We start from the raw sequence: 27,879 nt of genomic DNA on the forward strand, positions 1-27,879 counted from the left end.
CTTACTATGTGCCAGGCATTGTTCTAAGTACTTTACAAATATTTCCTCATTTAATCCTTACTCCATCAGTTCTCAAAGTGTGGCCTGTCCACCACTGGGGTGCCCCAATACCCGAAGGGTGGCTCTCAGGTTGTCCTTTTGCCAGATATATATCTGTGAGAGGCAAGTGTTCACGAGCTTAACACAAAAGAGCATGTCACAATAGGATGACTGTGCAGAAGCAGCTTTGAGGCCCATGTGAGGATCCTATAAAGAGCTAGATATTAAAGAGAGCTGCAAAACTATAAAACCATGCCGCTGTCCTCAGTACGTTTTTCGTTTGGGGCATAGAGTCATTTTTTTATTAAAAAATATGTGGAATGTGCCTATTTTTAAATTAATATTTTAAAAAATCATCAGTTTAAATTTCTAGTTATAGGAGATATCCATAGATATAAGCCACGTAACAAAATCTCTTTAGGATCTTCAATAGCTTTATTTTTGAGGAAGATTAGCCCTGAGCTAACTGCTGCCAGTCCTCCTCTTTTTGCTGAGGAAGACTGGCCCTGAGCTAACATCCATGCCCATCCTCCTCTATGTTTTATTTTTTAATATGTGGGATGCCCACCACAGTATGGCGTGCCAAGCGGTGCTATGTCCGTACGGGGATCCGAACTGGCAAACCCCGGGCCGCCGAAGCGGAACATATGCACTTAACCGCTGCGCCACTGGGCTGGCCCAGGATCTTCAATAGTGGGGTTTTTTTTTTTTTAATTTTTAAAGATTGGCACCAGAGCTAACAACTGTTGCCAATCTTCTTTTTTTTTTTCCTGCCTTTTTTTCTCCCCAAATCCCCTCAGTACATAGTTGTATATATATATATTTTTTTAGTTGTGGGTCTTTCTAATTGTGGCATGTGGGACGCCACCTCAACATAGCCTAGTGAGCAGCGCCATGTCCACGCCCAAGATCCGAACCCTGGGCCGCCAAAGCGGAGCGCGAGAACTTAACCACTCGGCCACGGGGCCGGCCCCTTCAATAGTTTTTAAGAGTGCCCTTGGAAAGGGGTCCCTGAGACCAAAAAGTTTGGGAACGGCTGCCTTGCATCATCCTAGGAAGTATTATTACCCCTGTTTTACAAATGAGGAAACTGAGGCACAGAGAGGTCAAATAACACCCAAGTCCAGGCAGCTGGTGAGTGCTAAAACCAGGGTCTGATCCATGCACAGCAACCCACTGAGGCGGACATATGATTTTTCCCGTCCTACAGGAAGGACAGGGAGGAACAGGGAGGACGTCAGATTCCTGTAGCTCCCGTAACAAATTGCCACAGACTTGTTGACTTAAAAGAACAGAAAGTTATTGTGACAGCTCTAGGGGCCAGAAGTCTCAAATCCAGGTGTGGGCAGGGCCATGCTCCCTCTGAGGGCTCCGGGGGGATCCTTCCTGCCTCTTCAGGCTGCTGGCTTCCTTAGCTGGTGGCCCCGTCGCTCCAGTCTCTGCCTCCGTCTCGCACACACGGCCTTCTCTTCTGTGTGGCTGTCTTCTCTGTGAGTCTTGTAAAAACGCTTGTCATTAGATTTAGAGCCCACCCACACAATCCAGGATGATCTCATCTCAGGATCCTTAACTTAAGCGCATCTGCAAAGACACGTTTTTCAAATAGGGTCACGTTCACAGGTTCTGGGGACTAAGTCGTGGACATAGCTTTTTTGGGGGAAGGAAGGGTGGCACCATTCAACCCACCACAGGAGGTTAAGTAACTTGCTCAAGGTCCCACAGCTGGGAGAGATGGAGCTGAACCCAGTGGGGGCCCGTGGGGAATGAAGGAATGAATAAAGAATGCCCTGACTGGGGTAGTGTTTCTCTCGAGGCAGCAAAGATGCACTGAGAGTCTGCTGGGAAGGGACAAGGATTGAGGAGCCACAGGGCCAGCCTGCAGCCAGAGCCTCCAGACCCGGGCAAGAAGGGGATGAGAGGGTAGAGGGGATGGAAATAACTTCAGGGAGGGGACAGGGACGCAGGGGTCTAAGGTGACCCCCAAATAGTGAACCCAAGTGCCTAGGAGAATGGGTACAATCTTCAGAAAAGGAGACAGAAGCAGTTGAGCCTAGTGGTTAAACTTCCAGAGCCTCTCTGAGTTCTAATCCTGGTGCAGTCACGGACCAGGGGGGTGACCTTGGGCAAGTCACATGACCACTCAGTGCCTCAGTTTCCCCATCTGTAAAATGAGATCACAGAGGGTAACTGTGATTATTAAATCAATCTATGTGCCAGCTACACAAAGTGCTATTGAAGAGCTAGCTTTTAGTATTAATATTAAAGAAACCTGGGGGAGCTATCCGGTCTGGGTGTACATGTAGCTGTCCAGTTGACAGCCAGAAATGTGGACCTGGAACTCAGGACTAGAGCAGTAGGTGTGATCAGACCTATATCGACATTCATTCATTCAATAAATATTTAGCTCTTAATATATTCCAAGGACTCTGCTAACCCTGTGGGCTATGGCAATATACAAGAGAGACGGGATTACTGCCCCCGTGGGAAACGGACATAAACAAATAAAACCGAAATAAACTAATTTCAGATGGAGCAAGAGAGGGTTGAGAAAAGGGAGGAGAATCAAGAAATTCGTGTGTCACAGAAACCAGGTGGTTAGTCAGTACTTTTCAATCACAGAAAGAGTCACAGATACCGTATCTTTTCACCTATAAATATTTTAATATGTATTTCTAAAACATATTGAGGGACCGGCCCCATGGCTGAGTGGTTAAGTTCGCACGCTCTGCTTCGGTGGCTCAGGGTTTCGCTGGTTCAGATCCTGGCCACAGACATGGCACCGCTCATTAGGCCATGCTGAGGCGGCATCCCACATGCTACAACTAGAAGGACCCACAACTAAAAATACACAACTATGTACCGGGGGGCTTTGGGGAGAAAAAGGAAAAAAAAATAAAATCTTTAAAACATATTGAAACTATATAGCCACAGTGCCATTATCAATTCGTGGCACTTACCAGTGCCATTATCAAAATTAATAATTTCTTCATATCAAATATCCAGTGTGTTCAAAGTGTCAATTGTCTCATCAATTTATTTTTTCACAGTTTGTTTAACTCAAGACTCAAAAATAATATCCACATATTGCAACTGGCTGACATGTTCCTTAGTCGCTTTTAATCCTTTATCTCTTTTTGCCTAGTCTTGAAATTTATTTGTTGATGAAACAGGATTCTTTGTCTTGTTGAGATTCCTAGTCTGGATTTTGCTACTTTCACCACTATAAAGCCCTTTAATATGTTTCTTCCCTATATTTTCTGTAAACCGGTACTTGGATCAAGAGATTTGATCTTATTTGAGTTCAGTTTATTTGGTGGCGGCGTGTTCTAGCATTTATTTTTGGAGGAAGGATTCATTTTTTATGTTTATTTAGATATAATCACATGAAATAATATTCATCCTTTTAATGTGTACAACTCAGTAGTTTTTAGTATATTCACAAGGTTGTGCAACCATCACCACTCTCTAATTTCAGAACATTTTCATTAACCGCCCTCCCCTCAAAACCTCGTACGCATTAGCTGGCACTCTCCATTCCCCATGCCTCCAGCCCCTGGCAGCCACTACTCTGCTTTCTGGGTCGATAGACTTGTCTACTCTGAACATTTCATATCGATGGAATCATATACAATATGACCTTTTGGGTCTGGCTTCTTTTACTTAGCATGACGTTTTCACGGTTTATCCACGTTGCAGGAGTACGTCCTTCCCTTTTACGGCTGAGTAATATTTCATTGTGTGGATGGACCACACTGTTTATCCATTCATCCATCGAGGAACTTTCGGGTTGATTCCACCTTCCCTGTTGTTTTGCCTGAGGTAAAAGCAGTACTTTTCTTCTGGAAGCTCAAATCCCTTGGTAGGAACCTTGACCTCATCACAGAACTCCTTGTTTCTGGGTGATGAACCAGGCTCCAGAAGAGGGCAGGAAGGAAAAGGGAAAAGAGCTTTACCCAGCCAGGAAGCTCACAGCCATTGAGGACCTCCTGTGTGACAGGCAGGGCCCCCGCCCACCCGCTTTCTGTCTATGGATTTGCCTATTCTGGGCATTTCAAATAAATGGAAACATACAATACATGAGGGAAGAAGACAAGGCCACAGGCATGTGTGTGAGGCCCCGGGGAAGGACAGCCTCTGCCTGTGTGTGAGTCAGCGGGCTGGGACTGGACTGGATGGGGCAAGCTGGGGAACGGTGGGAGATGAAGCTGAAGAGGGGACCAGCAATTGACTGTGGGGCCAAGTTCATGTTTGATGTGGTAGGTATGTTATATGGCCTCCGGCAAGTCCCTGAATCATTCTTTGTCTCAGTGTTTGCATCTGTAAAATGGGAGTAATCTGGATCATACCTCCCTCCAGGATTTTTGCGGGTATTAAGTGAGTTAAAACGTGTAAAGTGTTTGGAACAGAGGCTGGCACATTGTAGGAGCTGTATTCATGGTAGCTATCGCTATTATTGTTAGTGTTGTTGTTGTTACTGTTACATTTGCTGTTATTGTTACCACTGAAGCGTTTCATTTCAAACAATAACATCACGGATTCAACGCTGATGTCTGTCTGTGGCGTGAGGGGCTATGACAGGAATTAGAAGCTGGGGCAACCCAGACCCAGCAATTCTACCTCCAAAATCTCTCTCAAATTCTTCCACTTTTCTCGGCCTCTCTGCTACCACCCTCGCCCACCTTACTATGATTTCCGCTCCTGGAAGGCTACAGTAGGTTTCCAGCTGATTTATCCACTTCCTCTCTTCCTCCTTCTAATCTGTTTTCTACACAGCAGTCAGTAATCTTGATAAACACATGCATTTTATCACACCAGGTGTCAATGCCAAGTCACAATAAAACCCAAAGTCCTTACCATGGCCGACATGACTTTGATGGTCTGATCTGTGTCTACTGCTCCATCTTTGTCTCACTCCTGCGCACCTCACTCTCTAAGCGCCAGCCACCCTGCTACTCCTGTAGGTCTTCCGTGTACCATGCCAGACCAAAATCCCTGGGGAGAGCACCCACACGGCTGAGTTTGGCTCCCAGCCATGCCCTGGGATCGGGGAAAACAAGGATTTAGCTTTACAGCTTCTATAGAAGGAATAAAACTCTGCTTTCACTGGGAGCCACCCACGGACGGACAGCCCAGACTTAGAAAGGGAGTTCAAATGCTGAGCAGAAAACAACACGTGACCTGCTGAGGAGAGCATGCAAATACGGGCCAGAGCTGAACTGTCCAGAAACCACAGAAAGGGGATTGAAGGTTGCTCTTTCTCTGTCCGTTCCATGCACAGTGCTCAACCTCCACTCTCAACAAGCTGGAACCACTCTTTCAAGACTATGGGCTTGCTGAAATATTTATATATAAAATGATATAATGTCTATGAATCGCTTTAAAAGAACCCACTGGGAGGGTGGGATGGTTGGGAATATGGATGAAATGAACACTGGCCATTTTGTTAATAATTGTTGAAGCTGAGTGATGGGTATTAGGAAGTTCATTGTACTATTGTTCCTCTTTCTATAATATTAGAAAATTTTCATTTAAAAAATTAAAAAATAAAGACTGTGAACTTGAAGAAGTGGCAAAGTATTTACTTGCCTGGGATGACCACAAGTCTTGCTTCAACCATTTATAAGAGAAGAGAGATTCGATGCCGCCAACAGGAAGAGAAGATCTGGAGTGGGGCAAGAGCATGAGTGGGTTCTGCACCGCCCCCCCCCACCTCCCCCCCCCCGCCATGGGGCAGGAGGAAGAGCTGCGAGCAGAGGACAGGTGGCTCCTCCCTCTGCACGCCAGTTGGTCTGGGACGTGGCAGAGAGAAGCAGTGATTGCGTGGAAGGAGAAGTCACTGCTTCCTGGAAAATCAAGCCACAGGGGCCCGAGAAACCACATCAGGGCTTGAGAGGCAGCTCGGGGCCCTTGAGCATAGCTTCCCTGGACTGAATGTCTGTGTCCCCCAAATTCATATGCTGAAATCCTAACCCCTAATGTGACGGTGTTTGGAGGTGGGGCTCTGGGAGATGATTAAGTCAAGAGGGCAGAGCCCTTGTGCATGAGACTAGTGCTCTTACAAAAGAGCCCTGGAGGGGAGTGCATTCTTGCCCCTTCCACCAAGTGAGGACACATCACACAGACAGCCGTTTGTGAAGCAGGAAGAGGACCGTCATCAGACGGACTTCTGGCCTCCACAACTGTGAGGAATAAATTTCTGTTGTTTATAAAGGATGGTATTTTTGCGATAGCAGCCTGAGCTGACTAAGATAGGCTATTTTATGAGCACCCCTATTTTTCAGGAGTCTGAGCATTCTCCTGCCCAGCTCTGCTCTCCTTGCCCTGTCCCTTGGGCTCCATCCCAGGGGCTAAAATCCTGAAATAGCCTCACACCCTCTCTACGACCCACGCCACCCTCCTGACTTCCCATGGTTGCTGTTGTGGCTTCTCATTCCTCCTACCCCTCCCCCTCTTCCCTCTTTTCCTTCTCCCCCCTCCCCCCACTCCTCCTTCATCTTTAATTTGACAGACTTGAGATGGTCATGGACGATTTTGATGTCCTCGTTGCATCTTTAAACACCAGAAGCGTCACACAAGACTCACAATCTGTTCTGCATTCATTCTGTTCAGTCATCCTCCCTCCAAGGGCACTGCATGGAAGACATGAGCAGGCTCCCGAAATCCTTCTTGGAAAACAGGAAGATCAAACCTTAGCAACAAAGATTCTTTAAACCGCACTGGGCACGCTCTCTGAATTTCAATGTCTGTTTCCACCTGAAGAGAGGTCACCTGTAAATGCTGGGTCTGTGTGGATTTTCCATTATAGTTACGTTAACCCGGTAGTGCGTCTCTGCTTCCAGGGTCTCAGCCGCTTCAATGGTTGGGCTCTGAATGAAAGAAAATGTTTAAAGAAAAATATTTAAAAAGTAAAAAATCACCCATTACTTTTGTATGGGTTTCTTGAAAAGCTTTGAGCTAATGCTTTTTTGGAGGCCACGATACAAGGGAAGCAGGCATGAGGGAAGGGAAGTGAGGCAGAGGAGGAGGCAGAGCTCGCGCCAGGGGAACAGCACCGAAGTTGGCCCGGCCGCACAAGAACACGCAGCTGGCTGCTCGGTCTTATGGGAAAGCCACTGACTCTCGGAAGTGTCCGTCAGCACGGAGGGGAGTGGGGTATGAGGGGGAAGCTGAGCCATTTATCTGCCTGCTCCTTCATGCCTCTCACTGGTCCTCCCCACGGGGCACTGACCTCCCCCCATTTACAGGCGGACCCGCTCTAGTCGGGATGGTCCTGGGCGCTGGGGCAGCCAACAGTCTTTGTCCTGCAGGCTTCTGAGACCATCAGAAATGTTAGGAGCTGAGGTGACTGTGGCACAGCACGGGGCTTTGCAGCCACGGATACAGCGTGAGCTGTGGCTGATGCTGTTCATGCCAGGAAACAAGGCAAGGATCCCAGGGTGGGTGGGGAGCGTGCAGGTGGGGTGAACAGATCTAGGTCTGCCATACCCATAATCAGACCATTTAAGAAATTATGTGTTCAGTAGACTTCCTCCCATCCCATTTCCACTCCCAGGTAACTACTGTTGATACTTTGGTCCATGCTCTTACTGATTTTTTCCTGAGAATATGCACATATATCTAAACATACACTTTTTTTTTGTAATGGAAGCATGACATACATATTAGTATGCAAAAAGCTTTTTTCACTTAATAATACCCTATAATCATCTTTCTATCCCAGCATACATAGCCCTTGCTCATTCTTTTTCTTTCAGTAGAGAACACCTGTCTCACTCTTTTAAGTGATTGCATAGTCTTCTGTTTTATGGATGTACTGTAATTTCCCTGATCCTTTCTCCCTTGGTAGACACTCACACTATCTCCTGGTTTGGGCTACTTTAAACAACGTTGCTGTGCAAATCGACACAATTTTTGGTCCTTTCAACTTCATGAGACGTGAGTGGCCAAAACACATTCCATCCTCCTCTGCCCAGCACCTCCATTGCTGCCTATACACCAGGCAGTAAGGAGGACGGCTGCTGGCCACCGCTCGTCCCAGTGGACAGCAAACCCCGACCGTGTGCGTGTGCTGGTAGCTCCGCGCTGCAGCCACACGTCTCTCTCCAATGCAGTTTTGCCTGGGCTGTTTTCTGAGTTTAATCCTTTCCACGATTTCCATTGTTCTTAGTGGGCTGGGGACGGGATCTAGCCCTCTTCATTATCCACATTTCAACCACACCAGCCGTTTTCACAGTTCTCAAACTCGACGAGGTCAGGACCCCCATACAATGCTGTTAGGAGTATAATTAATAAAACCACACTGGACAATGGGCAGCACCGACTAAATCTAAACACACCCCGGCCTTATGGCCCAGCAATTCCACTCCTAGGTTTGTACTCAACAGAAATGAGAAAAGAATGTCATAGCAGCTTTACTGAAAATCGTCCAAAACAGGAAATAAGCTACATGTAGTTCTTTTGGTCCAGCTTTGTTTACTCAGCATAACGTTTTAAGATTCAATCACGGGCCGGCCCAGTGGCGCAGTGGTTAAGTGTGCACGTTCCCCTTTAGCAGCCCGGGGTCGACCTCTTCGGATCTGGGGTGCGGACATGGCACCACTTGGCACGCCATGCTGTGGTAGGCGTCCCACATACAAAGTGGAGGAAGATGGGCATGGATGTGAGCTCAGGGCCAGTCTTCCTCAGCAAAAAGAGGAGTATTGGCAGCAGATGTTAGCTCAGGGCTAATGTTCCTCAAAAAAAAAGATTCATTCAAATTGTGTGTATAGATAGCTCATTCTTTTTATTGCTGAATAGTATTCCACTGTATGGATATACCACAATTTGTTTATCCACTCTCCTGTGGTTGGACATTTGGGTCATTTCCAGTTTTTGCTTAATTCTAATGCTGTGAACATTCGTGTACAGATCTTCGTACGGAAACATGCGTTCCTTTCTTTTGATTAAATACCTAGAACCAGAATATCTGGGTTGCACAGTAAGTGTCTGTTTAACTTTTCAAGAAACCACCAAACTGTTTTCCCAAGGGGTTGAGTCGTTTTACGCTCCCGCCAGCAGGGAGGAGGAAGAACGCGCTTGGGCGGGTCTAATTTCACCAGCGTCCCTGGCTGATTCTGCTGCTCATTCGAGAGTTTGCAAACCACTGGCTCAGAGGGTGACAGAATGGGGGGGCTTTTCCTTCGGTGGGGACATTGGAGCAGAGACCGAGAAAGTGAGGGAGTGAGCCACGAGGAAACGGGGCAAGAGGGAACCAGGCAGAGGGAAGGGGAAGTGCAGGGCCCCCCAATCAGGCGTGTGCCTGGTGGGGGGAGGGCCAGCAATCGGTCCATGGGGCTTGAGCAGAGCCGAGAAGGGAAGTGCACTAAGAAACAGAGAGGAGAGTGGGGCCAGATTATGAGGGGCCCCAGGGAAGGATAAGCTGTAGGTTTGATTCTCAATGAGCTTGGGAGCCTCTGTACGGTTTTTTGAGCAGAAGCATAACGTGATTTCATAGCTGAGGAAACCGAGGCTCAGAGAGGTCAATTAACTTACCACAGGTCACACAGTAAGTGGCTGAGCTGAGTTCAACCGATGTCTGTCCAAGGCCAGAGAGCAAGTTGTTGAGCTCTGTGCTCTCTTTGAGCTGGCTTTGGCATCAAATATATGCATTAAAAGCTGATGTTTGGGAGCCAGCCCGGTGGCACAGTGGTTAAGTGTGCACGTTCTACTTCGGTGGCCTGGGGTTTGCCGGTTCGGATCCCGGGTAAGGACATGGCACCGCTTGGCATTCATGCTGTGGTAGATGTCCCACGTATAAAGTAGAGGAAGATGGGCACAGATGTTAGCTCATGGCCAGTCTTCCTCAGCGAAAAAGAGGAGGATTGGCAGTAGTGAGCTCAGGGCTCATCTTCCTCAGGAAAAAAAAAAAAGCTGATGTTTGGAAGCTGTCAATGTCCTCCAGCCAAAGACCAGCAGGCACACACTGGGAGTTAATCCAGTTGGGTTCATCACTCATTACAGCGAGGGAGAAAGTGCCCCATGGGAACGGTGGGCATCGAAGTAGGAGGGTGTTGGGGGCCGGCCCGTGGCCAAGTGGTTAGGTTCACACACTCCGCTTGGGTGGCCTGGGGTTTTGCCAGTTTGGATGCTGGGTGTGGACATGGCACCGCTCATCAGGCCATGCTGAGTCTGCGTCCCACACAGCACAACCAGAGGCACTCACGACTAGAATCTACAATGATGTGCTGGGGGCTTTGGGGAGAAGAAGAAGAAAGAAAGAAAGAAAGAAGGTTGGCAACAGATATTAGCTCAGGTGCCAATCTTTTTTTTTTTTTTTTTTAAAGAGGGTGTTGGGCGTTAGAAAGAGCCTGTTACAGGGTGGGCTTTGGTTGGGTGATTCTGGGGAGTTTAAGGATCTGGGAGTGTGTTCCAGAGCAGGTGCTGTCAGGAAGCAGGGGTAATTCTAGGACTGGGGCTCGGGATAGACCTCTTCTATACAGAGGACAGACCAGAGCCAGGCTGGAGCTGTCACTGGTGAAGAAGCAGCCGTCACTCGTCTTAGCAAGAGAGGGAGACGTTCAGTGTTTTGTGGACCACGCTCGTGTTTTGTCTCATTCCATCATGGTCACAGTGCCCTCGTCTGATGTCAATGTTCTGTGAAACTGCTATTTCAGTGGTAGAACCCCAAGGCCAGCTGGTAGTGCCAGGCCAGCAAACGGATGTCTGGGGCCGCCCTTCTCTTTCTCCACGCCGTGATAGTTGTTTGGTCTTCATGGTGGAAATACGGTCTAGGAAAAACAGAAGCTGAGTCCGGTGAGCTTCAGAACGCGATTGAATCTCAAAGCCACAGCCTCTCCTGGCTGTCCTTTCTGCCATCTTACCCGGCTGTGCTGAGCTGGCTGTTTCCGGACTATATCTCAGATGGTTGAAAACCCTTCCCTGTTAGTTTTAAACAGCTTTATTGAGATATAGTTCACATGCCATAAAATCCACGCACTTAAAGGGCACAATTCAGTGGCTCTTAGTATATCCACAGATACGTGCAATCACCACTACTATCTAGTCCTAGAACATTTTCATCGTTCTAAACAGAAACCCCATTAGCAGTCACTCCCCATTTCCTCCCTACTCCCACCACAGCCCGAGGTGACCACTAGTCTGCTCTCTGTCTCTATGGATTTTCCTGTTTGGACATTTCATATACATGGACTCATACAATATGCGGCCTTTTGGGACTGGCTTCTTTCACTTAGCACGATATTTTCAAGGTTCATCCATGTTATAGCAGTACACTATTCCTTTTTTATGGCTAAGTAATATTCCATTCTGCAGATGGACCACACTTTGTTTATCTGTTCATCCAATGGCAGACTTTTGGGTTGATTCCACCTTCCCCGTTGTTTTGCCTGAGGTCAAAGCAGTACTTTTTTTTTCTGGAAGCTCAAATCCCTTGGTAGGAGCCTTGAACTCACCACAGAACTCCTTGTTTCTGGGAGATGAACCAGGCTCAAGAAGAGGGCAGGAAGGAAAAGGGAAAAGGGCTTTACCCAGCCAGGAAGCTCACAGCCATTGAGGACCTCCTGTGTGACAGGTGGGGCTCCAGGACTGCAAAGGCAAATTAGGACAGAAGTCCCTGCCTCAAGAAGCTCATAGTCAATGAGCAGAGAGGGTACATCTGTTGTTTTGCCCGCTGAAATCCATCCCATTTTTCTGATTTCCCTCACGGGCACACCTCTCCCCTACTCGCTGGGTCCGGAGGAGGAAACCCGGATCTGACCAATCAGCACCGTCCAACACGCCTACTGGTTGGCTCAGGGCTGGGCGTTGGCCTCCAACACTCCAATGAGATTCCATGACACTTTTTCTGGACCTTTTGAAAAAGGTAAGTTTTTGTTTTGGTTGGTTGTATTTTTCCTATTGGGTTGCTGAGAAAATAGGCTGAAAGCCTGGGCTGCTAATGGCCGTCTAGCGTTTGTCTGAGGAGAGCCAGCCTGAGTGAAAAGGCAACAGGGAGAAGGGCAGGACCAAGAGGCAGGAGAGCAAAGCACGGCTTGGGATGTCATTTGAGCAACTGGATCAAGCTGTGCCTGAGTTTTTGCTCCCTCTAGGTTTTTTAGCTACATGAACCAACACTCTTTAAGAATTTAAAAAAAATGGATTGTGGTGATGGCTGCCCAACTCTGTGAATATAACTAAAACCATCAAATTGTACACTTTAAATGGGTGAATTGTGTGGTATACAAACTATATCTGAAGAATAAAAAAATAAAATAGCACCAGAGAAGGACTATGAATGAACTACACACAGGGTTTTGTTAGAACCCAGAATAAGAGCAGCTGACTTAGTCTGCAGAGTGGGGCAGGCACGCCGCCTTCCCGAGATGTTGCTCCGCTTTACAGGTGAAGAACGGAAGTCTCTCCCAGAAAGGAACTGAGTATGATGATCCTCTAAATGAGTGACAGTGCTAACAATTAAAGTAGTTAGTACTTTCCAGACCATGACCTAGTCTTTGAAAACACAGTCTCTCCTTATGCACTGTCCAAATGTCTAAACCATGACACCAATTAATTGACCTAAATGATTTCAAACTTATATATAGCATTGAGCCTGCTTATCACGAGTGGCTCCGAACAGACATGGGGAAGTCTCTGTAGTTGTAACACCTCTTGCTTTGGATTTCCAGAGTTTGTCAAAATTCTTCCACAACTCAAACTGGCCTAAGCAAAAACGCAACATAAATAAGAAATCTCAGATTTGGATTTCAGGCACAGCTGGATCCAGGGGCTCAGCAATGTCATCTGACTGCTGTAGTACTCTTCCCCTCAGCTCTGGGTTTGCACAATGCTCACATCACTCTCGTGCAGGCTCTCTACACATGGTGGCAACACTGGCCTCCAGGACCTCCAGGATTATGTCCTACCAGTTCAATAACCTCAGAAAATTCAATGAATTTTTGTTGCACATCACTGGCTCAACTTGGGACACATCACCCTGGACCAATCACTGTACTTAGGGAGACAGAAGTTGCTGATTGGTCAGGCTTAGAGCCAGAGAGTGGGGACACTCCACCTGAGCAGCATGGGATAAGATAAGAGGGAGGGGAATCCTCAGTGGACAAGTAGGGTGTTCTTACAGAGCTGAGAATGGATGTTGAGCAGACCACAAAAGTCAATATTTAGTTTGGGACCAGGAAGCTGGTAGCGCTCGCTCACACTCTAGAATGTGGCCATCTAAAAAGCTGATATTAAAAACTTTCTCTTTTTTAATATTTTAGTTTCATCTTCATGATCTGGACTATCCTTTTCTTTTCACATAATTACCCAAATCTTTCTTTAAGCATTGTTCCTCCCTCTTCTCTGATATCCTCACCAGTGGATCTCTCATCAGGAATGGCCTCCTTCTGTGCTCCAGCCTGTAATTAATTACTTCCAAGTATTGTTCCCTGTGTGCACACAGAGCCCATCACAGGAGCCCAGGGTCATGTGACCCAGCCTTCACTTTCAGCAACAGCCTCACATTTATGCTTTTCTTTCTTCTTCTTCTTCTTCTTTTTTTTTTTTGCAGGGGAAGATTTGCCCTATGCTAATGTCTGTGCCAATCTTCCTCTTTTTTTCTTCCCTGCCTAGGCCCCAGTATATAGTTGTATATTCTAGTTGTAAGTCCTTCTAGTTCTTCTAAGTGAGCCGCTGCCATAGCATGGCTACTGACAGATGAGTGGTGTGGTTCCTCACCCGGGAACCAAACCTGGGCCACCAAAGCGGAGTGCGCCAAACTTTAACCACTAGGCCATCAGGGCTGGCTCTACACTTTTCAACTTTAAAGATTCTAATTTCACTTTTGGTTTATAGTCCAGGACAGGAGTTTGTAACAGTCAGAAAATGGAACCCACTCTAGATCTTTCCAAGAGAAAGGTTTTAATCAAGAAATCGGTTAAACGAGTACATTAGTTATCTATAGCTGTGAAAAGTCACCCTAAAATTTAGTGGCTTAAAACAACAGTAACCGTTATCTTTCATGGTTTCTGCAGGGCTGGAATTCGGGAGCAGCTTGGTTGAGCGATTCTGATACAGGGTCTCTCACGAGCTTGGCGTCAAGATACTGCAGGGGCTGCAGGCATCTGCAGCTTACCTGAGGCTGGAGGAGCCACCTCCAAGATGCTGGTGGGAGGCCTCAGTTTCTCTCCGTGTGGGCCTCTCCCAGGGCTGCTCAAGCATCCTGGTGACGTGATGGCTGGCTACTCCCAGAGGAAGAAGATAGAAGCAACGATGCCTTTTACGACCTACCTTCAGAAGTCACACACCATCACATCTGCCATATTCTCTTAGACAGAAGTGAGTCCCTAAGCCAGTTCTGCCTCCCAATCCAGGAGAGGGGAGGTACGGAGGAGGGTCAAAGAATTTGTGGATATATTTTGAAACCAAACAACAGGTGATGATAGAGCTGAAGAGCCAAACAAGGGATACAACCTGTAGATTAACAATAGCAGGAAGACACTGACCCACTCAGGACCGGAGGAACAAGTGAGGACGGGGGCTACCAGAGCCCAGGAGCCAGGACCACCCAGTGGAAACGGGAACTTTGGAGGAGCTGGAGGCTTGAAGATGGAGTCACTGACAGAGATGCTCCCCAGAGCAGAGAGGGAGACAAACAGTCGGCTTCTTCCTTCCTCTGCTCCCCAAGCTTCCGTCATCGCCTGCAACAGCCGGACCCACCAGGAAGCAGAGCGCGAGGGAGCCTGGAAAATGTAGTTTCTCGTGATGCAGAGGTGAACAGAGAGGGCTGGGATGGGTCTGAGATCAAGTGGGTAAAGACTAGCACGGAGCCCCGCAAATGGCTGATTTGATTAGGTGTTGATATTGTGGTTAAATTTGTCTTGAATTCTGATTATTTTTATATATCAATATTGTTCTCAATAAAATGACATCTTAAAACTGAAAATGAAAAAGAAAAGAATAATGAAAGAAATTTCTCCAGTCTCCTTTAATCTTCCTTAATGTTAAAAGACTTCTGTGGGGCCAGAGTGAAGGGGCATTAATATCCAGACAGCAGAAAGCTGCTCCAGCCTTTCCAGGAAATGGCCTTTTGCTATTCTTTTTAAAACTGGCCAGCATTTGAGGACTGACTGATGTAACTGATAGAAAACCCTCCTCCATTTCGAACTGGGTTTCCTAGTCCCGGCCACGAGTGTCTGATTCCAGGTAGAAATGATTTATTTTGTCTACTCTAGGTCTACACCCAAGAGAATTGAAAACATGTCCATACAAAAACACGGGTGTAAAAGCTCACAGCAGGGGGCTGGCCCCATGGCCGAGTGGTTAAGCTCGCGCGCTCCGCTGCAGGCGGCCCAGTGTTTCGTTGGTTCGAATCCTGGGTGCGGACATGGCACTGCTCGTCAAACCACGCTGAGGCAGCGTCCCACATGCCACAACTAGAAGGACCCACAACGAAGAATATACAACTATGTACCGAGGGGCTTTGGGGAGAAAAAGGAAAAAAATAAAATCTTTAAAAAAAAAAAAGTTCACAGCAGCGTTCTTCACAAGAGGCAAAAAGCAGAAACAACCCAGATGCCCATCAACGGATGAAGGGACAAACCAAATGTGGTCTCTCTGTATAATGCAATATTATTCAGCCAGAGAAAGGAATGAGGCACTGACACATTACAACACGGAAGAAGCCTGAAAACATTGTGCTAAGTGAAAGACGCTGGTCACTAAAGGTCACAGATTGTATGATTCCATCTCAAATCCATAGAGACAGAAAGTAGATTAGTGGGTGCCAGGGGCTGGGGGAGGGGGAATGGAGAGCAACTGCTAATGTGTACGGGGTTTCTTTTTGGGGTGATGAAATGTTTTGGAATTAGATAGTGATGATGGTTGAACAACTCTGTGAATATGCTAAAAACCACTCAACCGTACACTTTAAAAGGGTGAATTTTACGGTATGTGAAAAGGAAGGAAGGAAGGAAGGAAGGGAGGACCCATTTTTTGTTGTACCTGACTGACCACTGATCACCATCTGGTGGGTTCTGGACCAGATCTGAGTTGAGAGGTTCGTTCATCATCCATCAAATATTTCTTGAGCACTCACTATGGGCCAGCTGCTTGTTACGTTGGATGTATTTGTGCACAGCATGGCACACGAGCTCATGCCAAGCTGTGCTGAGGACCATAAAAGTGCACGTTTACTGTGGGTGAGCTGGCATCTCCTGAGAGCCTCTGGTTCTGTGATTTGTCTTCAGATCCTGAAATCACGTTGAAAGACACCTGATGAGTAATTATGACAACGATGCTAAAAAGTATAAAGTAGTTGATAGTGATTATTTTACAGTACTATAATGAAAGTTACTTTTGTTTCTTTTCTAATTTTTAGATAGCACAGTTAATTTATAATATCAAAAATACATTTACAGATGACTTCTGGCTGCATCTTTGGTTTGGCCACCAGTGTGTTTTCAAACATTGGAGGGGAATGTATTTAGGCACAGCATCTATGCTCCAGTTTGCCACAGTCCTCCCCACTCCCTATTGCCTTAAGCTGGTGCCATCTCTCATTCATATAAGCTGCCTGATCCCTCAAGGCATTTGAAATTTGGGTCCCCTGATTTATATAATAAAACCCCCACAACATACAATTCATTGTGGCCCACTGAGATGCTAAATGTCCACATTTTAAATCCCTGATAAGTGGAGTTAGAATATTATTTAATCAGCTTGAAAATGAAAATTAACATTTATTTTCTAGATAAAAATAGAATTGTTCCTGGCACTTTTCTACAGAGTTCAGTTCAGTTTAATAGTAAACCTCTGAAGGCATTAGAAGGAGGAAGAGATTTAATACAGGGAAACAGGGCCTTATAAATGGCTTGGTGAGGCTGGAGGAGCAGGCTCCAGGCTGGGCCCCCCTCCAGTGATGACTCCAGGAATAACACTACAGAACTGAGCTGGGGGGAGAAGCAGGGCCTTTGCCACAGTCCGGAAGGTGGGGAACCAGGGGACCATTACTAGAACGCTTGAGTTCAATAACACGTCATAGCCAGGAAGCTTCCACTGTAGCTGCACCTGTTTCTTGACACCTGAAGCAGGGAGACTGGACACTGAGGCGCTACTGCCCCCTATTGCCTGATGATCTTCCAAGAAATAAGGCCTCTAGTGTGCACAGCACATTCACATGCATGGTGTCATCTGACCCTCATGATCACTTTACCAGATAAGCAAGGAATGTGGTGTCACCCCCTCTTGACAGATAAGGAAAGTGAAGCTCAGACAGGTGATGGAACATACTTAAGGTCACACAGTGCAGAACTGGTAACAACATGTCTCCTCAGTCCCATGCCAGTTCAATGCATTTGACATGTCAACTGAGGTCATGGCATGTCATGAGCGAGGTCTTTTGCGGTTCTATGGTAGGTCCTGAGAGCACAGCATATATATGCCAAGTACCTCGTGAATGACACATACTGGTAAACAACTATAACTCAGTAGGTGCAAATCTGCCTTGTAAGCACAGACGAAGGGACTAGTATCTACCAGCAGGTCTAGGAACATTTCAGAGAACAGGCGACATCTGAGTAGGGTTTTGAGGGATAAGCAGGAGTGTACTAGGAAGCAAAGGGTGGAAAAAAATTTTCCTAGTAGCTGGCAAGAGCTAAGTGAGTGGGAGGTGGCACCAAGACTTTGAGGAGCCGAGAGAATTTTAATTTTGGAGGATGTAGACAAGGTAAAAATTTTGTGGTAGTGGTATTACACACATACGGTAAAATAAGGTGCATTAGCCTTAAGTATACAGCTTCTCGACTTTTTAAAAAAGCATATGTAAACACTCAAGTACTCATCATTCAGGTGGAGATATAAAACATTTCCAACATCCCAGGAGAACATCCCTCGTGCCCCTTTTCAATCTCTACCCACCTCCTTCCTTCCGCTGTCGGTTTTTGCGGGGTCAGGGGAGGCCAGCATAAAAATCTCAAAGCCCTTGGCTGCAGCCCCCATCTCAAATTCCCTCCACGCCTATTGCTGCCTCCAAATCTTTCGCACCTTCTTTGGACAACCCTAAGAGGGCATTGCCCCGGGCGCGTTGGTTTCTCGATACCCACACTTTCTCGTGTGGCCCACGTGAAATTTAGGTTGCGCGCGAAAAGGGAGGGAGGTGGGGACGACGGCTTTTGGTCCTTCGGAGCCACCGTCCAGGTCGGGCCGCGCGGAGCCGCCATGTCCCTCGCCGGCCGCCGTGCGTCCGTTACGTGGCAGCTGCCGGCGCCCGCCAATCCACGGCGCCCGCATCAGCCCCCGCGGGCGGCGCAGCCGGAAGGGGCGGAGCGCAGGCGGCGGCGGCTGAGGCGGCAGCGGTGGCGGCGGCGGCGGCTCTGGAGGCCGCAGTCCCGGTCGCGGCTTCGGCGCCAGCCCCACCATGGTGACGCTCGCTGAGCTGCTGGTGCTCCTGGCCGCGCTCCTGGCCACGGCCTCGGGCTACTTCGTCAGCATCGACGCGCACGCCGAGGAGTGCTTCTTCGAGCGGGTCACCTCGGGCACCAAGATGGGCCTCATCTTCGAGGTGGCCGAGGGCGGCTTCCTGGACATCGACGTGGAGGTGCGGGCGCGCTGCCCGCCGCCGAGGCGGGGTCGCGCGGGGCCCGCCCGGGGTCTGCGGGGCCGCGGCGTGGGGGCCGCTCGCCGGGGTCTCTGCGGCCCGCCGGGACTCCGCGCCTCCCTCGGGCCGGAGCCTCGGCTTGGTCGCTGTGGGTTCCCAGCCTGAGCGGCGGGTCCCCCCGGACCCCCTCGCCGAGCTTTGTCGCCAGGCGCCGCGGGTCAGCCCCGCGCCTCTCGGGGGTTGGCTGGTGGCCGTCTGGGTGCGCCCGGCGGCCGCCTTCCTTCATGTGACGGGTTAATGTTGGAACGTGGCGTGGAAACTTTGGGAAGAGTAAATCGAAAGCTGTTGGAGAGCGCTCGCAGACGTTCGCGCGCTGTTTCTCTTTACTTCGCATAGAAACGACCTGAGTGTTTGGCTCGTTTTTACGCAAACCTCCAGATATCTGGCTTGGCCATCTCTGAGTAGGAGAGGGTGGAGTTGCGTCCTGCATTTTGGGAGGAATGGTTGCAGCGAAGGATCTGGAGGAAATGGGAAATTATTTTAAGAAACCCGCCGTCCCTGAATTTCCTCCTGTGTCTTTCTTTAAAGCGAAAGAATGATTCGCCTCTAACTTTTTTTAGGAAGCCAGATGTAACTAATACTTAAAATTCGTCTGTAAGCATGATTTAATTGGGTTTAAGAATTTTATTCCATTTGGCAGGGAACATCAACAGAGTTGGGCACTAATTACGCCATACAAGTGAAGTCCAGAATTAAGAGGATAATGGGAGGATTTATTGTGAAAATTAGCTAAGACCTTAGAGATCAGCTGTTCCAGTCTGGAAGTTTTACGGGTGGCGGGGGCCTCATGAAAGGAACTGACTTGAGCACCGCCGAACAGCAGATTTTAGCGGACTGGGATGAGAACATGCCTCTCCTAGTTTCCAGTCTAGTCTTTTCCCTTAAGCATCTCAGATAAGCCTATTCCTTCGTGATTGGCAGTAATCAATCAGGAAAACCTAGAAATGTAGCTTGCTCAGAATTCTTAGTTTTAAAGAGATTTCTGTTTTTCTTGTTTTAACAGCTACGTGTTTGCATGTTTGTTAGTGGACTAGGCCACTTGGAATGTGGAGGTGCGGTTTCTGTTTCTGAGGGGTTTACGTTTAAATCGGACAAAGAAGACAAATGTCAGAGTTGAGAAGTGTTGAGAGAGCCTTGTTTAATAAGTGAGAGAACTGCACCTGAAGAGGTTACTGTCACTGACTGAAGGGAAACTAAGTGAAAATTACATTTTCTTAGCAAATATCCTACCGCTGATAGACATTGCTCACGTAGTTTATGGTTTTAAATCTTTCGTGATATCTCATGCATTTCTCTCGCCTCCAGATTACAGGGCCTGATAATAAAGGAATTTATAAAGGAGACCGGGAGTCCAGTGGGAAATACACCTTTGCTGCTCACATGGACGGAACATATAAGTTTTGTTTTAGTAATAGGATGTCCACCATGACTCCAAAGATAGTGATGTTCACCATTGATATTGGGGAGGCCCCGAAAGGACAAGACATGGAAACAGAAGGTGAGATGAACGTTCGGAAGGTTTATATCATATTCCAGGAATTAATATTCTTTTATTTTATCCATCTAAATGGAGTATTTATTTTGATTTCTTATTCTAGGTTCATTCACTGTCTTTACAACCAAAAACCTTTTGTGTAATATACTTTTTGCTTACTCAAATCTCCTAATTAACAAAAAGAAGTTTCTGGAATTTCATGTTAAAATTTTAGTTCTTTACAATTGCCCCTTCTGGCAGCTTTTCTTAGTCACTTTGTGCTCTTGTAGGCATGTGGGTTACGTGTCCTAAGTGGTTTGTTTGGTTAATCCTGCTGTATACGTCTTTATTTGCTCATCTGTTTACATGACTAGTTTAGCTAAACTTTCTGTTTTATTTTTTTGTGTGTTTATATCTTACACTTTCTTTAGGTGGTGGAGATACCTGGGATGGTACGTGGATTGCTTTTTGACAGCATCCTATCTTTCCGCGTATTTTGTTTGCTGCTGTCTAATTTCTGCTTTCCTTCCTTCTAACCTCAGTTTGTTAGCATGAGAGTGTTTTTTCTCTTAATTAAAAACCCTACAACTAATTAGAGTTTTAGAGTGATTGTTTTTTGGCGGTTTTTATTTGGTTGACAGGAGATACAGGTTAGGTGATTTTAAATTAATAGCAGTGGGAACACAGTGACTGACACTTTAGTAGTAATATCATACTTTGTTTTAAATGAATAGTGAAGGGTGGAAAGATTCAGCTACACTGGACAAGTGAAAGTCTTAATTAAACATACCTAATAGCACGTGGTGCCGTTGACTTTGTAGGAAGTATTTTGTAGGCTTGTTTTACCATAATTAGAGTTTTCTAACTTGAAACTTGGTTGGATCTAAAATGCAGTTGTAGGAACCGTGTCTAGAATGTGGTGACAAAAGCTCTGTCAGCCGGATGTTGCAGTTAGCTTGGTATTTATTCCTCAACTGACGAGTAATGAACCCTAAATTGATTCTTCTGGGTAAATTGCTTACCAGGAGCCAGCACATTTGGAATTTTTTTTTTTTGGGGCCACAGCGCATGTCAGGATTTTTGGAGATTAGCAGTTCAGCACATTTCGTAGTATTAACATGATATCACTTGTCCTAGATAGTGAGCAATTAGTAGAGTATGTACGTCATAAAGGAGGTGAAGTGTTTGTTAGGTTTTGAAATCTGTAGAATCATACTGTTTAGTAATTCCTGCATTTGCTTTTCAGGGCCATTTACAGTGTAGGACTTGGCTAATTCTCAAGCAGAATTAGGAGTTTTGAAGGGCTTTGTCTTTGTTCATTTTCTGGAAATTAGTCTTTTCTAAATTGTTAGAAAATATTGGCTGGTGAGCTATAATGAATGCTGAATATTGAATTCGTCTTAAATAATCCTTTAATGCCATATCTGAAATTCTTGCATTTGCTTGTTAATGTCAGCCAGTGGCAGCTGTCAAATCAAGCCTACCTCTAAAGCAGTGGTTCTCAATTGAGGACGATTCTTGCCCCCGGGGGACGTTTGACAACACCTGGAGACATTTTTGATTCTTATGGCGGGTGAATGATCCTACGGTGCATTGGACAGCTCCCCACAACAAAGAACTGTCTGGTCCAAAATGTCAACAGTGCTGCTCCTGAGAAACCCCGCTCTGAAGGTTCCATGTTGTGCATGGACTTGCGAAGTGAAGCTAGCGAGGGATGATTTGAGATTCTAGCCCAACTACCTTGAAATGGTAGGGGCCTTTGGCTTCTCTTAAGAAATTTAGGGTTAGCAGTGGCAATTTGGAATTCCAGATGAGGCCCGATCTTGGGCAGTGACAAAGAGACCCCTGCAATGGGAGTCTTCCCTTGTGGTGTGTTTTTTCGTACCGGTCTGCTCATTGTCATAATATAGCACTACCTAGAGGCAGACACTTATTGTTCAGAACTCTTAGTTCACCCTCTGTTCGTTTTTTTGCTGAAGAGAATACTTGGTTTTAAACCTTGTGCAGCTGAGAGCTTGTCTCTTCACTTGCAATGCCTGCTAGTCCCCACTGTGTGAAAGTATTGCTTTGTCTCTCATAGAAGGTTTGAGTTGGTGTGGATTTTCCCAAGAATGTCATGTTTTTCTCTGCTCAGCTTCTTAGAGATTAAAAGTCTGTTTTGATATTGCTCCTAAATTAACGTTAGAGTTGTATGACTTTTAAGGTAGATTTTGATTTTAGTTTAGATATTGTTGTAGGGTGTTATTAGGCTTTTCATTTGTTTTATATTTCGTGCTCTCTTTCCCCCTCAGTCTTTTCCCTCCGCTCTGGTTGGTGGCCAGTGTGGTGAACTTCACTTAGCACTTCATTAAAGGAACTTCTTAGGGTTAATTGTTTTCCTTTAGTTACATTGCATAGTATGTTTTCTACCCTGAAAGAGATTTCTCTACTAGGAATGGACTTTAAAGAGTGCTTTGAGGATTAAATTGTCATCAGTGGTCCAAAATGATGCCTGAGCCATTTCTAAAAATAGCTTCTTTTGTGTGCCTTCTCTGAAGAATATTTGTATTGCTTTATCAATAGTTTTCAAAGAGAGAGTGCCAAATATGTGCTAATCTGTTTTCAAATCCTTCTGTAGCTCACCAGAACAAGCTAGAAGAAATGATTAATGAGCTAGCAGTGGCGATGACAGCTGTAAAGCATGAACAGGAGTACATGGAAGTTCGAGAGAGAATACACAGAGCAAGTAAGTTAACGCTCGAACTTTGCAGCAGCGTCTGGTGGCCACGACATGGCGCAGGCGTGTTACCCGAGAGCTTGCTTGTGTTTTCCTCTTTGGGAAATTTTGCAAACGTAACCATACTAAAGCACTCACTTAAAAAAAGCACCTACGCAGAGATTGAGTCTGCGTGTTTGTAGAGCTGTGTGCTAGACTTGTTTGCTGTTGGATATTCATTCTAAACCACAAAATGCTGTGAAGATTGACAAGCTTTTAAGAGTTTTTAAAAATGTGTGGTCAGGTAAGGAATAAGCCAATGGTTTTCTTAAAGCAGAAAGGAAAAACATGGTCAAATGGATGTTGCATTGGTTTTAAGTCACATGTCTGGCACTTTTGTGGCAGTGTGATTAATATTATATCCTGAGATGTAGCTATTTTTCTGAAACCCAAGATTTAGTCTACTTAAAATAGAAAGCACTAAAACACGAAGTCACCTGGCAGTCACCAGGTGAAGATCAGTTTGGGAACTGGGAATGTATTTGTCCTCGGAAATAGTCATGACTGGAATCCCACGTTAGGGTGCAAAAGCCTGTTTAGCCCATGATATAGCATTAAGTATTATGCTTTTTCATTTAAAATGAAGAGATACCAAATTGACACACAGACCAGATACCATATTTTAGGACAAGGTCCACACTTGTTCAGTATCTTTCATCTTCTAAGTAGTTCTTGGGGATAGACCTCACTGGGAGCAAGCTTGTCTGTAAATGCAAAGTAGTTTATGTTAGGAATCTTTGTTCTGAGGTTGGGGTAGGGAGTGGAAAGGAGAGAGACTCAAAAGCACAGGTCAGATTTCTTCAAGATGCAGTTTCTGTTCTTCCTACCCTCTTACATCTGTTCTTGCCACTGAGGGAAAGGATCCTTCAGGACCTGGAGTGTAGAGTTCACCTCCTCTTCTTTTTTTTTTTTTTTTTAAGCAAGATTAGCCCTGAGCTAACTACTGCCAGTTCCCCTCTTTTTGCTGAGGAAGACTGGCCCTGAGCTCACATCCATGCCCATCTTCCTCTACTTTATATGTGGGACATCTACCACAGTATGGCGTGCCAAGCAGTGCCATGTCCACACCCAGGATCCCAACCAGCGAACCCCGGGCCACTGAAGTGGAATGTGCGCACTTCACCGCTGCGCCACCGGGCCGGCCCCAACCTCTTCTTGAGAGGAGAAGTAAACATAACAGACTGGAGAAGTGCCCTCTTCTTGCTTTTTTGGTGTAGTGTGGGGGTTGAGGTGGACCAAGGCTTGTATACACACACTCCTCCTCTTCCACCCTAATTCCGTCTCCTCCTTGCCTCCACTCTTAAGCGCCTCACCCTCTGGGATCTCCACCTTCTCTCCCTCACCTGGCTGGGGCCTATTTGTGGGTTCCCTTGCTCCCAGGTGGGGTCAAGCCCATTCTGGGATGAGAAGGGCAGTGAACAACATCTGAGGTCTAAGAGCGTTCACTGCTTTGCAGTTTAACTGGTTGAGACCAAATGGCTTTAAGGGTATAGGAAGGTTTTGGGAACCCAGCAGCCAGAGGAAGCGCCTGTCTTCCGATATGGGGGCATCCACCCTTATTCTCTCACCCTTAATTTGAGCAGAGATACTCCTGTAATTGTTTCGTAAACAAAATAGAAGTTTAGGCATTCAGTTTAATTTTCCGCAAATCAAGTAGTTCCCGTAATATTGTTTGTTTTTTGTGTCTTTCTACAGCACTCACTCCTCAGAGATGAACTTAGTGAGACCTTTTTTCCCCACTATGGTGTTGTAATTACTGTGTTGCTTCTAGATCAGGCTAATATGCGAATGATATGAAGACAGGGCCTTATATACACACACTTTCCTAGGTGGCTACTTTCCTATGTTGTTATGCTTCAGTGTGTTCTATTTAAGCTTAAAGATGCATTTTTCTGTAAAGGGAGAGATAAATACTTCTTTTTATGTGATTGCTTAATATTTTGAAGTATTTACTCAGCCATTCCCCTTTTAGACACAATTTTAGAATTAGTCATTCACTTATGCTAGAAATTGGTTACTAAAGTTTCAAAAGAAGGAAACTTCATGCCATGGAATTAGCACTAACATTGCAGTGTTGGTGGTTTTTCGAATTCTAGTTAAAGTTCTTGGGCATGTGTCTATTCTTACTCTGGAAAAAAGTCACTTTTTTTCTTTTTTAAGTAACTGTAAATTATCTTTTTGGAAACACGTTAATTGTCTCTCACTTCTTTTGGAGTTATTATTAGTCCAGTAGCTTTTACAATTCTGGTTAATCTTTTTACAAATCGTATACATACATCTAAAAATATGACACTTATTCAGCTGATTAATATTGTTATGATATTGCTAATTGTGATTGTCTTTAATATTGGCCCTTTGCAGAAAAACCAGAAACTATCTAGTAATTTTAAAAGGTTAAGGCTGTAGAGTTTGATCAGAAACTTGAAAGAATGTGACATAAATTGAGCAGAATAAATTGTTATAGTCATGGCTGTTAATTTTAAGGATCAAATCCTTAGCTTAAGAGTGGCATAAATTGTGAGACACATTCAAATTTGTCTGGTAGTAACCGTCAGTATTGGTCCATGAAACTGAGAAACCTCCCCTGTCTAGAACAGATGCCAAGTACATAGTAGATGCTCGTTGAGTATTTGTTGAATATATGTTTAAAGAAAAAGACACTTAGGGGCGGGCCCCGTGGCTGAGAGCTTGAGTTCGTGCGCTCTGCTTTGGAGGCCTGGGGTTTGCCGGTTTGGATCCTAGGTGTGGACCTAGCACTGCCCATCAGGCCATGCTGAGGCGGCGTCCCACACCGCACAACTAGAAGGACCTGCAACTAGAATGTACAACTGTGTACTGGGGAGCTTTGGGGAGAAGAAGAAGAAGAAGAAGAAGAAAAAAACCTATTTAAAAAAAAAAAGAAAGACTTAGACTGACACAATTCGTCTTGGTTGGTAGTGCTTTTTGGGTAACTCTCTGATCTTGAAATGACCTCTTTTTTTTTAAGTCAATTTTCTGTTTCAGGAAAAAGGATTATAATGTAGGGACATTTCAGCGTGAGGGACAAAGAAGGCTGGATTGGGTTTTAACCCTAGAAGTGTGACTGGGCAAGCCACTTTTCCTCTCTGTTCTCATACATCAGCAGAGTGGGTTTGGCTGCTCCATGAATCTCATTTAAATCTAAAATTATCCAAGTCTTTGGGTTTCTTGGGGACTAAAGTATTTAGAGTACTATGAATGGTGTGCAAAATATTACTTTGACACAGAGTCAAGACTAGGAGATGATGTTCATGATGCCTGTGCTTTTTTTTGGTTGTTGAATTTTGTTTGTTGTCCTCAACAGTCAACGACAACACGAACAGCAGAGTGGTCCTCTGGTCCTTCTTCGAAGCCCTGGTCCTCGTTGCCATGACGTTGGGGCAGATCTACTACCTGAAGAGGTTCTTTGAAGTCCGGAGGGTGGTTTAAAAGCCTCTTCGTGACGCTCTCAAACTCATAATTAACTCACTGTTTACCAGACATCTTGGTCATAATAATGTTATGAGTTTCTACGTTTTTATTTTCTGAACTGTACATTCACAGCTTATGTTTCTTTGTAATTAATAGCTATTGGGAGAAACCCCTTTTTAGGAAAGTTTATAGTGAAGATTTGATGTTTGATTGGCATAATTTCTTACTTGAATTCTGCCTCCAGTATACAGGCCCTTCTGGAACTCAAACACTGTAAATGAAATAGAGGTGTGTAGTCCTTATTGTATCTTCTTTTTCTTTTGTTTTTGAAATAAAAGGCAGTGTGTTCAGGATAGTACTTTACTGAAATGATTGCGCCCTCTGGATCCCTTATTAAGTCATTGAAGATTCATCTTGTTGAGTCCTTATGAGAAACGACAGTCTGAATCTTGATTTTCTCCCCAGCCTGATGGCAGAGCTCTGTGACTTTGGAGTGTGCTACCAGATTGGTACTTTTATACTTCGTTTTTGCTTTGAAGATAAGACTTAACCCAACAACATTTTCCCCTGTAAATTTTTACTTTGAACCTTTGGACTCAATCACCTCCGCTTAAATTGATGACACGAGCAGCTAATAACTGTTTTGGGTTTCTGCCTAACCTTGTAAAAGTTATTAAAGCCAGTTCTCTGGGTGTTTCAGCAAACGGTAGCTCTTTTCCTTTCTGTGCTGGCATGTTGCTTTCTCTGCTCTTGGCACGTAGGAACTATGCATTCATGCAATTGGGAAAATCTGAATTTCTGATGCCAAAGGGTTAAAGCCTCTTGGATTTCATTGCAGTGATAGACAGCCACTATTTTATTTTTGATCAGTGGCATTTTGGCCACTAAGGTTTAATTAGGGTACTGAACAGCACTGTCAGTACTAGGGTTTTTGTTTTTCTTGGGTCTTTGTATTTTGGCACATGTGAATTTTGTTTTGTATAAAACAAAATGACTTTTTCTTGGTCTCTGATGATGGGTTTAAAATTAAAAGAGCATCTGTTTTTGGTGTAGGGATGATCCAGGATTATGTTGTGACTGATGTATATTAGTTACTTGGACATTTTTTTTTGGATCTTTGCAAGGGGAAACCTACAAGTAATGAGTTTTATATAATTAATTTAAATTTGTTACAGGTTTTCATGTTCAGGATAAACAATTTTTCAACCTTAGGTGAAAATACTTGCAACAGTTTAAGGTCAGTGTTACCTTAGGACAACTGTTGCATGCCAATTTGTGTGTGTGTGTGAAAACACTTCAAAATTGAATTAACAGATGTAAATTTAAAATTGGTTGTGTATCTAATCTGCCCCAGGTTCAGTAAATAAACAGTTCTTTTTAAAAACAGTCAGTATTCCGTGTTTTATATATTAATGATCAACTCACATATGTTCAGTACCAACTTGCTGTTCATATTTGAAATGTTTGCTGAGTAATTATGCCCATAATCGTGACGACAGTGAATAGGAACCCAATTTTAGGTTTCGCTGTGTGGTTTTTTTGATTGGTCATTGT

General features: G+C 45.3%; 1 protein-coding gene and 2 long non-coding RNA genes across 5 annotated transcripts; 2 read left to right on the top strand and 1 right to left on the bottom strand.

Moving 5' to 3' along the window:
- Positions 1–2,680: 2,680 nt before the first annotated feature.
- On the bottom strand, positions 2,681–18,262 carry LOC103549886 (uncharacterized). 2 transcript variants are annotated; one of them, XR_011542462.1, is made up of 3 exons: positions 17,929–18,262; positions 16,015–16,262; positions 2,681–6,905 (listed from the first exon to the last, which is right to left on the bottom strand). It is a non-coding gene; the product is annotated as an uncharacterized lncRNA (long non-coding RNA). The 2 variants fall into 2 exon arrangements; XR_544631.2 differs by lacking the exon at positions 2,681–6,905 and adding an exon at positions 13,916–14,753.
- On the top strand, positions 6,099–14,968 carry LOC139084760 (uncharacterized). The gene is made up of 3 exons (XR_011542464.1): positions 6,099–6,220; positions 11,776–11,899; positions 14,046–14,968. It is a non-coding gene; the product is annotated as an uncharacterized lncRNA (long non-coding RNA).
- On the top strand, positions 18,245–27,711 carry TMED2 (transmembrane p24 trafficking protein 2). 2 transcript variants are annotated; one of them, XM_070629281.1, is made up of 5 exons: positions 18,259–18,607; positions 19,973–20,165; positions 20,573–20,593; positions 22,759–22,866; positions 26,219–27,711. In XM_070629281.1, the coding sequence occupies exons 1-5, from the start codon at positions 18,428–18,430 to the stop codon at positions 26,341–26,343; spliced, it is 627 nt and encodes a 208-aa protein (XP_070485382.1). In that variant the 5' UTR covers positions 18,259–18,427; the 3' UTR covers positions 26,344–27,711. The 2 variants fall into 2 exon arrangements, with proteins under 2 accessions (XP_070485383.1, XP_070485382.1); XM_070629282.1 differs by lacking the exon at positions 20,573–20,593 and having other exon boundaries at positions 18,245–18,607.
- Positions 27,712–27,879: the final 168 nt, after the last annotated feature.

The sequence above is a fragment of the Equus przewalskii genome, chromosome 7 (genome assembly GCF_037783145.1).
Source record: "Equus przewalskii isolate Varuska chromosome 7, EquPr2, whole genome shotgun sequence".
Taxonomy (NCBI): Eukaryota; Metazoa; Chordata; class Mammalia; order Perissodactyla; family Equidae; genus Equus; species Equus przewalskii.